An 11557-nucleotide genomic window follows, 5' to 3' on the forward strand; every position below is an offset into this window, starting at 1 on the left:
CCCTAGCAGAAAGCACTCGGTCAGACTCCAAGGCAGACCAAACAAAAGACAGCAAGGAAAAAACAAACCAAAACTCACCAACAGTACAATCAGATGGCGAGGGGCAGACAGCAAGCATGGACCTTGAAGAAAACACTAGCAACATTCTTGACCCCACAACATCATCTGACCCCTCCACTTGCTGGAAGTTGTTCGTTGGAGAGATGTTGAAGCTCTTTGTGGATGGAGCATCCAACCAGCATGGCGCAGGACTTGGCATAGTCCTCATCTCACCAGACGGCCTGGTTGTAGAGCAAGCAATCAACCTTGGCTTCCTAGCATCAAACAACGAAGCGGAGTATGAAGCACTTCTCGCAGGACTCAAATCAGCATACTACATGAAGGCCACCGAACTAATGGTCTACAACGACTCACAGCTGGTGGTAAACCAAATTTCTGGCGACTATGAAGCAAAGGATGATAGGATGGCCAAGTACCAAGAATTGGTCAGAACAGAGATCAAGAAATTTGAAGTAGTAAGGATAGAACAAATCGGCAGGGAGGAAAACAGCAGAGCAGACGAACTAGCAGGCTTCGCCTCAATGGCAGATACCTCCATACCTCATCCACTACTGATCGACTACCTACATAGACCAAGCATAGAAGACCCTGAAGCAGAAGAGGTATGTTGCACAGAACTAGGCCCCTCTTGGATGGATCCCATTATCCTGTTCTTAAAAGACGGTATCTTACCAGAAGAGAAAAAAGAAGCCAACAGAATAAGAGCGAAGTCGCAGCGATTTTGGCTCTTCCCATCCTTGGCATTATACAAGAAGTCATTCTCAGGACCTTACTTAAAATGTGTTCATCCCAGCAAAGTGGAAGCATTCTTGTTCAAAATACACGAAGGGGTGTGCGGAAGCCATCAATGAGGGAGATCGCTAGCTTACAGGGCCATTTCACAAGGATACTGGTGGCCATACATGCAGGCAGACTCGGATAAATATGTGAAGAAGTGCGAGAAATGCCAGAAATTCGCACACCAAATACATCAACCAGCTAGAGAACTCCTACCATTGACTAGCCCATGGCCTTTTGCAATGTGGGGCTTGGACATAGTAGGACCACTTCCAACAGCACCCGGCAACAGGAAGTTCTTTCTCGCAGCAACAGACTACTTCATAAAGTGGGTGGAAGCAGAAGCATTAGCATCAATCAAGGAAAAAGATGTGAAGAAGTTCGTCTGGCAAAACATCATCACTCGGTTTGGCATACCAAAAGCCCTAATTTCAGACAATGGCACTCAGTTCGACGGCAGAATCTTCAAAAGCTTTTGTGAAGAGTACAAGATAGAGTTCTATAATTCTACACCGACATATCCTCAAGCAAATGGCCAAGCAGAAGCATCAAATAAAGTCATCTTGGATGGACTGAAGAAAAGGTTAGAGAAAGCAAAAGGCAAGTGGGCGGACGAACTCCTTCATGTCTTATGGGCTTACCGCACCACACCTCGACGATCAACAGGAGAGACACCATTCTCCTTAGCCTACGGAATGGAAGTAGTAATCCCACTGGAAATTGGCCTCCCCACAATTCGAAGCGAAAATTTTGATCCAGACCTGAATGGAGAAGCCATAGCATTGGAACTCGACCTTGCGGAAGAAAGAAGAGAAAGAGCACTGGTTCACATTGCCTCACACCAACAAGAGTTATCCAGGAAATACAACAAGACAGTGTATCCAAGACAATTTATGATCGGCGATTGGGTACTGCACAAAGTGATGGGAAACACCTTGATACCAGGAGATGGCAAGTTAGGGCCAAACTGGGAAGGTCCTTACAAAGTGGTTGGGTTAGCAGGCAAATGGGCATACCACCTAGAAGACAAGGACGGCAAAGCAATCCCTAGGCCATGGAACACGGCCAATCTCAAGTTATTTTATTTTTAGCTTTCTTCTTTTCAAACATGTGTAATTTCTTTTTCTTCAATAAAAACAATCGATTCTTTTCAGCATGAGTTGTTCTCTGTAAAAGTTAGCTTTAGTGAAGTTTAGGTACATTACAAGCATTTTATTCTAAGTTAGCTGGAAAAACTAACTTAGAGGTTGGCTGGAATAAACCAACACCCCTCCTAAGCCTAGGATAAGGATCCAGGCTGCAGGACGTTTGGTCGGAATAACCAAACATTTTATTCTAAGTTAGCTGGAAAAACTAACTTAGAGGTTGGCTGGAATAAACCAACACCCCTCCTAAGCCCAGGATAAGGATCCAGGCTGCAGGACGTTTGGTCGGAATAACCAAACATTTTATTCTAAGTTAGCTGGAAAAACTAACTTAGAGGTTGGCAACCAACACCCATCCTAAGCCCAGGACAAGGATCCAGGCTGCAGGACATTTGGTCGGAATAAACAAACATTTTATTCTAAGTTAGCCGGAAAAACTAACTTAAAGGTTGGCTGGAATAAACCAACACCCCTCCTAAGCCCAGGATAAGGATCCAGGCTGCAGGACATTTGGTCGGAATAACCAACTATTTATACTCTTCAGCCGAAGTAAGGGTATGGCTGAAGAGTGGTTGGCTGGATTAAACCAACTCTTTGTACTCTTCAGCCGAAGTAAGGGTATGGCTGAAGAGTGGTTGGCTGGATTAAACCAACTCTTTCTACTCTTCAGCCGAAGTAAGGGTATGGCTGTAGAGTGGTTGGCTGGATTAAACCAACTCTTTCTACTCTTCAGCCGAAGTGAGGGTATGGTTGTAGAGTGGTTGGCTGGATTAAACCAACTTCTTGTACTCTTCAGTCGAAGTAAGAGTATGGCTGAAGAGTGATTGGCTGGATTAAACCAACTCTTTGTACTCTTCAGCCGAAGTAAGGGTATGGCTGAAGAGTGGTTGGCTGGATTAAACCAACTTTTTGTACTCTTCAGCCGAAGTAAGGGTATGGCTGAAGAGTGGATTGGCTGGTTTTTAACTCTTTGTACTCCTCAGCCGAAGTAATTATGTCGGCTAAAGAGTGGTTGGCTAATAAGCGTAGTTAGATTGACCAGCTAAAACCGAGATAACAGTTGAAAGTAAAAAGATCACGGAAAAATCATAACAAGTACAAACGTACAGATCAACCGAAGTAAGAGTTCAAGCAAATTTTCATTCATCAAAAGGCAATTACAAAGGAGGGGCATAGCCCGGTTACAAAAACAAAAAGTAACAAAGAAGAAAAGTACAAAATCAAGCGAAAAGGTCTTCAATTTCAGCGTCAATATCAACTTGAACACCGGTTGTAGATGGAAGATTAGTCTCAGCAGCAACTGGCAGAACGATATCAGTCGATGGCTCAACAGTCAGGTCTTCAACCATTGCCTCCAACCGAGCTGATTGATCGTTGACTTGCTCGTTGACTACCGGAGTAACAGTTTGTTCATTTTCATCATCTAAATCCTGCAAGAATTGTTCTTGGACCGAAGCAGCATATTCTGCTAGTGAGGCCGGAATGAAATACTATGGAGCATTGTAGACCTCGGTTTCAGGCCTACAGCCGAGCTGTTCCACAGCACTCCTCCAGCCACACTTGAAGAACAAGTCTTTCGCCCCCTCGCATTGTGGAATGTAGAGGCCCTCCGCCTCTTTGAAACCTTTGGCGTTGGCATCACCGACCTTCTTCTTCAGGTCTTCAATTTTGGCGTCTTTTTTGCCTTCGAGTTTGGCCAACTCACGCAAGTATTTATTTTTCACCGTTATTGCAATTTTTTATTTTTTGGCTTCAACCGAGCTAACAAGTCCAGTCAAGCGACCGTTCTCAGACTGTAGCTCGGCTATCTGCTTCTTAGCTCGCTCAAGGTCGACTGTCTTTGCCTCGGCATCAGCCATGGCCTGCCTCGTCGTTTTCCTGAGCTCCAGCACTTTCTTATGTGCAATGTTGTTCTTCTGAATGGGCTGCAAAAGTAGTGACTCTTTTTAGCCGAACTAACAGTTGGGAAAAGTTAGATAAAGAAAAGGGAGAGCCACTTACCAGGATCATTGACTTTGTTGATGACCGAATGGCCTTCAGCTCGGTGTTGAGTTGCTTGCTGTGGTGCTCCATATCTTTTGGAAGGCAAACACTCTTGGCTAAGTTGAAAGCCATGAAGTGATCCTTCTCAGCAACAACCGAGTCACTTTCCTCGATATTTCGGTTTTGAAAGGTGAGAATTGGAGCCCATTTGGAGGAGTCAGCTCGGTCGGACTGCTCCGGTTGAAGGATGGGTTGAGGACTTGGTGGAAGAATGGTCTCATCCTCGTCAACAGGTCGCTGCTCGGTTTGGCTAGTCCGGGCATGCTTGTTCGCCCGAGATGAGGATGGCTGCTGCGATGGAAGGGCTACCACGGTCTTAGTCGTCTGATCAGTTTGTGGTACTTCGGGTCTGTTAGTTTCGGTTAGAAGCGCCCTTACTCTGTTTCTTTTAGCCATTTCTTCTTCGGCAGTTAGTGGGATTAGTCTGATTTGTGGCAAGGTTGGGTCCGGTTCTGGTGCGTCTTCAAGAAGAAAATCAGTCACTCTGGCTTTTCGGCGACCACTGTATCTGTAGGTCGGCTCGAACTTTAGCAGTTTGGCCCAACTACGTTCTGGATACCGTAGTGCGGCGCACAAAGTCGCTAGATTTGGGTAGCTGTATAATGAATGGAGGTGGGCAGAATCTGCGAAAGAAGACAACTGTTAGTTCGGCTGAAAGATTGAAAAATCGAAATATAGTAAAGCAAGCAAGAAAACTGAAGTAAATATACCGGGCTCTCATTTTTTCCAGTTTATACGTCGGCCTGGAATCTGGGCTTGGTGATCCTCAAAATTCCCAGACACCCAAAAAAAATCGTCATCATTTAAATCTTTATCCGGTATATGTTTTATTATCTTCTCTCGGCGATGATGTATTCTTAAATAGTAGACCCACCCATCTTCTTTTGAACCAATGAAGTATTGGTGAAAGATTTCGGCCAGACCGAGGTTGAGACCGGCCTGGCGGTTCAGTTCGGCTATACCCATTATAATACGATAGGAGTTGGTGGATAGTTGGGTTGGGCATAGTCTGGTTTGCCTAAGAAACTCACAAATTAAAGGTTGGACGGGAAATCGTAGTCCGGTCTCAATTATGGACAAAAAGGTAAATGGGACAAATCCTTCATTACCCCAAGGAATGACATCTTTTTCGGCTAAAATCAAATGGACGTCATCGGGTATATTGTAGTCTTCTCTGAATTCGGCTAGGCCGCCCGGAGTATTTACTAAATATCTATACTTCCCCATTTATTGTATAAATTATGTATAAATTAGATCGGTGCAAAAATTGTGCTCAGTAGCTCGGTTAAGCACGCAGAGAAGTGCCTGGGCGACCTAAGTCTGCAAAGTGAAGAAAAAATGTGTTAAGCACAGATCATTGGATTGTGCTACAAATTAAAAACAAGGTAAAAAAGTCCTACTATGGCTTTGTGGATACTACATGTTCTATCTCGGTTTCTGCAAAGTGATTGGTAGCTCGGTTTGAGCAGGGTTTTTGTTAGCTCAACCTTGGCAAGCTTCTCGACATATCGGTTATGGAAACGATTTTGTTAGACCGGTTCATCGTCTAGGGGCAGCTTTCTGAGTTCGGTCTAAAAAACTAAGAAAGCTGGTTTAGCCCCGAAGGCCTAAGATCGGTTGGAGTTTAGGTATCTCAGTATGCTAAATACAAACTTAGTTCGGTTGGTTACCTCGGCTAAGGACTATCAAAAAGTTTTGACTTATTCAAAGCTACTGGTGTTAACATGAAGTGTCAGTCCGGTTGTACGCTGACTAGACTTTTACCTAGCTTAAACAATATCCTAGTTCGGTTGCATCATGATTTTGGATAAAAAACCAGTTTTCTACAGGGTATTTCATATACTCATATGTTCTATGGTTAAAATTTTTCCATAAGAATACACAGCAAAGCAAAATGAAAAAATGTTTTGCAAAAACACAGAAAATAGAATACGAAAACAAAGTGAGATGTACAATGCTAACCTGATAAAGAAGCAAGAGTTGGAGGGAGACTAGCAGCTGGGAAGAACACGAGCTCAGAAAAGTGAAGAGGCAGTAGAAGCTCAGATAAGGAGAAGTTACAAAATATGGAAAAGATGAAGAAGCTCGTTTTAGGTAAAGGCAAAAAGGGCGGGACTGTTCAAATTTCACGAAGTACGAAGACGGCGTGACAGCCGTCCTCAGTTAATCAGAGCGTGCCACGTGCCATTAGAATGGGAAGCGTTACAGTCGCTGTGATTTAAAAGACGTTTTGACCGGACAAGTAGAGCCCGGAGTGAAATGAGCTCGGTCGGGAGGCTAAAGAGTTTTTAGCTCGGCTGGAGAGGCTAAAAGGTTTTTTAGCTCGGCTAGAAAGACTTAAAAACTTCAGCTCAGCTGATAGACAGGTAATCCCAATCATGCTGTGCATATGGAATTAAGGGGCAATTGAGAGGGTAATTTTGGTGAAAATTGGACCGAGCTATGAGATGGACATTATGGCCCAAAGTACGAAGGGCTGGGTAAAAAGGCTGTAAGATTACTCTAGCCCAAGAGAGGTAAAAGATTACTCCGGCCCAGAAAAAATGTAAAGTTACTTCGGTCCGGAAGCAACTTGGAGTTAGGACTGTCTCAGAGTTAGTCCGGTCATAACGTATTGTGGTTAGAATGGTCAGAACCTTGTTACTCGGTAGCTCGGTCTAAACACACCATAGTTTATGCATGGGAGCACCGAGATAAGGAGGAGTAAAAGGAAAAACCGAACTAAGGATAGTTCGGCTTATTCTGTGGCTCAGCATAGCCAGTTTTATTTCGGTCATGTTGTAGTTCGGCCATGGTAAAAACCATCTCACTTGGTTTAAGCAGTGAGGGAGTGTTGAAGGATAGGCATTATCTTTCAGGAGTATGAATCCTAGGAGGACTCTGCATGGAAGAGTAGAAGTCCTACTAGGATTGTGCCACACGAAACCTATAAAAACTCACAAACATCACCTTGGGAGAGGTAACACACAACTTTGCTTTCTGAATACACAGAGCTTTGTCTATTTGTCAAGTTTGCTGACTTAGGCATCGGAGAGGTTTCCGGCACACACCCGCCGGCTAACTCACGTTTGTATTTTCAGGTGACAAGATGACGTCGTACGAAGGAGCACAGACTTGGTCAACAGAATTATACGAGAAAGTTTATTTCTTTCTACCTATCTTTCTTTATTATGTTGTAATAACAAATTAATAATCCAATTAATTGAAACATTATTTCGTTCCTTAAAAACCTTCCCTTGTTATATGACTAGTTGGTAAATCTTGGGATAAGTTGATGAGTCTCGATCTTGTATTTTTTAATTCATTTGCCATTTGTTTTTATTATTCTCATAATTTATTTCCTTTTTTCTCTCTACAGTACCAAAACAAGGGGTATATATATACATACACACAAGTCCTGTCTAGTACAAAAAATTATCTCCAGGGAGGAAGCTTCCTCGAAGCTGCCATGGCCACACTTTCTCTCCCTCCATTTAACCACTTCATCTCCCTCCCTATTTCCCTGAATTTCCTTCTCTCCTCTCTTTCTCTCTCTCCTCTTCTTTCTCTCTCTTCCTTTTCCCATGTCAGCGATGAAAATCATGAACAAATTCACTCCCAAACAACTCTTCCGGCTCAAGAAAACCCGGTCCGTCACCCGGGCCGACCCATCTTCCTACAGCTCCGGTTCATCCTCTTCCGACTCAACCGATTCCTCGTCGATCCACAAGCCCCATCTCCGAAAATCGACTCCTACCAGCGTTTTGCGCTCTAGATCGGCCGAAATATCGGAGATCTCCGCCGATTTATCGGACATATCGTCCGATGTGTACTCCGATGTGGTTCAAGCTTTCAAAATGATCGATAAGGACGGCGATGGAAAGATAACCAGGAAACAACTCGGGGCTTTGCTCAGCCGAGTCGGGACCGAACCGGCTAGCGAAGAGGAGCTGACGATGATGCTGAGCGAAATTGATAGGGATGGTGATGGGTGTATTACTTTGGAAGAGTTTAGCGCGATCGGCTCAGCTTTTGGGCCTGCTCAGTGCGACTCGGAGCTTCACGATGCGTTTGATTTCTTCGACGCCGATCATGATGGTCGAATCACGGCTGAGGAGCTTCAGTCGGTTTTCGCGGCCATTGGTGATGATAGTTGTACTGTAGAGGATTGCAGGCGCATGATAAGCGGGGTTAACAAGAATGGAGATGGGTTCGTATGCTTCGAGGACTTTACGCGTATGATGGGGTTGCAGAGGTGAAGGCCTTTCGATTTGGTTGGGTGATCCATCACCATCATGATCACGTTCTTTATGTTTTGAAGTCCTTGATTGATTTTTTTTTTTTTTTTTTTTTTTTTTGGTGTTAGGGCTGTGTGTGTTTTTTTAGCGGTGAGATTAAGATCAAAAATGTGGGATGAAGAGGGATCAATCAATTGGAGGGCTGTGATTGGTTTGATCTCTGTGAAAGTTGAACAAAATTCTTCCTTCTGCTTTGTATATGAGAATTAATCAATCAATCATCTTTTATCTACCAACAATGCCTCGCTGTATAAATGCCTATTTACCTTTTTCAGTTTTTTATTAGAAATGCTTCATTCTAGAATACACACCCCTGTTTCCTAGCGTGTTTGATTGGGAGATAAGGGTAGGATTATATATTGTGCGGATTGTATTTTGAAGAAAGCATTTAATTTGTCGCTTGTTTTTTTTTTAGTCCGTTGAATATGGAGTATATCTCCATATGGGGGATTATTGTGTCTTAGGAAGGGGTGTCGGATAATTTTGAGGGGATAATTCACTGTTGCAATTATGTGGTAAAATAATTATTTTAATTTTCTATTATTTAATTATGTATTATATTTAATAAAATTCAATAAAATTTAAATGTCTCAATTTAAAAATAAAATAATTTTGTTTAACTTTTTGTTGATGTTTTATTTATTTAATTTTTTATAGATATTTTGTTGATATTTTATTTTAAAATTTTGTTTATATTTTATTTAATTTCATTATTTAAATTTTGATAGATATTTTATTTAATTTCATTGTTTAATTATTATTATTTTTAAAAACAAATTTATTTAAAATTTTAATTAAAAATAACATATATTTTTATTGATATTTTATTTATTTTATTAAAAAATAAAATAAAATAAAATTTTATTTAATCTACATAAAAATAATTAAAATATTAAAGATATGTTTAATATTGCTATTATTTAATAAACTATTGAAAAAAGTAAAATAGTCTTTTGGTTATTTATCATATCCAATCCGTCCAAGCAAACGTTAGATTCACTAAAAATAGTCATTTCCAAACATCTAATCCCATGAAAAAATAAACACAGATTCACAGTCTCAAGACTCAAATCCGATAGATTCTAATCCCCTTTTTATCCAGTCCGTCTAATATAAAAGGAAAATTTTAAAGGGTTTATCATGACTCTAGTTTTATAATTATTTTAATTATATATCATATTTATTTAGTTATTAAATTTTTTTTTAATTATGACTCAATTAAAATTATATCACTTTTGTTTTTAGTTATAACCTGCATATATATAAATATATATTATATAAGGACAAAGGAATTTCTAACTCACAAATTTTGTGGGAGTTTCAATATTTCAATTTTAATTTCTTAATTTTTTGATTTAACAAAATAAAAAACTTAATACTTATTAACTTCTTCCAAATTTTTTTGACTTTTTCCATACACACCATTTTTAATTTCTCTCATACATATTTAACTATTTTGGAAATAATAATTATCTCTCTTTTTCAACTTCTCTCATATCTATTTAATTATTTTGAAAATAATAATTATTCTTTAATTTATGGATTTCAAATAGAAAGATAACAAAAATATTTCATAATGAGAAATGCTATGTATTCTAAATATTCTACCAAATATTTTATTAAACTTCTCACATGGAGTGAGACTCACACAAATTCACAAGTGTGCAGGTCCCACACTCATATGAGAGATTTGGTATAATATTTGGAGTCCTAGCATAGCTCTTTCATAATCTCTCCATTGTAATTTCTCTCATCGATTTCCAAAATAAAATATTAAAACTTTCTTTCATTTTCTCTCCCTCAAAAATCAGATAATATTTTTATGAGAATTGAAATTATCTATCTATATCTTATATATTATATTATAACATAACCAAAAAAAATTAAAAATTAAATATACAAACAGATAAAATTAATAAATATTATTTTTATTTATTCAGTTAAAATCTTTTTTTTTTTTTTTTGCCTCTCAATATGCAATTTTAAATTTTCATATTTTAAATCAATAAAACTCACATGTTTATCACATGTCTATCACATATCTAACTTACATCATGACTTACCTAAATAATAATAATTAAAAACAAATAGAAATCATAGATAAAGTAAATTAAAAAAAATAGAAATCCACAACTCCATCTTAAATAAATTTAAAAAAAATAAAGAAATAGAAACCATACAAAAATAAATAAGATAAGAATTTCAATATAGATCTCAAAAAGATATGACAATGTCTAAATTTGAATTATGATTTAATAATATAATTATCTAAATCTGAATTATGATTTAATAATATTATAATCACTTGATGGGACAAATTAATCAATTTTTAAATCTTATTTAAAGAATAATCTGATTAGTCTTTCCAGCTCCTAGATTTCACTGACACTGGTGGAGGAGCTGACGGATTAGGCGAGTCGAGGTTTAAGTTGTTGGGGGGTAATATCCTACCACTCCATAAATTTATTTGTTTTTGAATTTTGCTTTTTTCCCTGTGTGATTCGCTTTCTCTATTGTTGGTTTGGTTTTGGTTTTAGTGAGATTTATGTATTTGTTTACAGGTTTACATGATGGAAAAGAATTATTGGTGATGATGGTTGCAATCAAAGTATCTATGCACATTCTATGTTAATGATTTTGATCGGATTTTATTTTTTTCAATGAAAATCGTAAAATTGAAGTAAAAGACTGGATATCAAATTTTTTATTTTTTCATTGTCATTTTATTTTATTGAAAATGTGAAAAATTATTCAGAATTCAAGATTGTACTATAACATTAGATTTTTGTATAATTAGGTAAATTTAAAACTTTTAAATGTCATTGTGTTTTTTGTTTTTATTCTCTTTCTACCCTATTCTATCATTACTGCTATTTGTTAATTTGTTAATCATAATTCAATTATTTGAAAATGAAAGCTTAGTTTAATTTTTCATATATATTAATTAATTTGTTACCGTTATATTTGTATATAATAGCATAATATATAGGAATAACCTCCAAATATAATTTTTATTTTTTTATGTGATTAAAATAGTCCATCTTAAGATAGTATATAGAGGAGTTAGATGGCTTCTTTTATCCCCGAATAACCCAATCTATTTTTTTATATACTTTTAATTTTTTAAATTGAAACATCAGTTGTTTATGTCTACAAAACAAAATTGATAAACACATATCCAAAAGATACACATTTTTTTTCTTTTTCTTTTATTTTTTATTTTTTTTAATAGGTTGGATATTTACAGATGCAAAA

At 38.2% G+C, this 11557-nt stretch overlaps 1 protein-coding gene across 1 annotated transcript; it reads left to right on the forward strand.

Annotated features, from left to right (window-relative positions):
• The first annotated feature begins 7299 nt into the window (after positions 1 to 7299).
• Positions 7300 to 8538, forward strand: LOC114276722 (putative calcium-binding protein CML36). Its single transcript, XM_082890884.1, has one exon. It carries the CDS (start codon positions 7589 to 7591, stop codon positions 8261 to 8263), a length of 675 nt encoding a protein of 224 aa, XP_082747010.1. The 5' UTR covers positions 7300 to 7588; the 3' UTR covers positions 8264 to 8538.
• The last annotated feature ends 3019 nt before the right edge of the window (positions 8539 to 11557 follow it).

The sequence above is a fragment of the Camellia sinensis genome, chromosome 10 (genome assembly GCF_055761805.1).
Source record: "Camellia sinensis isolate YWXY chromosome 10, ASM5576180v1, whole genome shotgun sequence".
Classification (NCBI taxonomy): domain Eukaryota; kingdom Viridiplantae; phylum Streptophyta; class Magnoliopsida; order Ericales; family Theaceae; genus Camellia; species Camellia sinensis.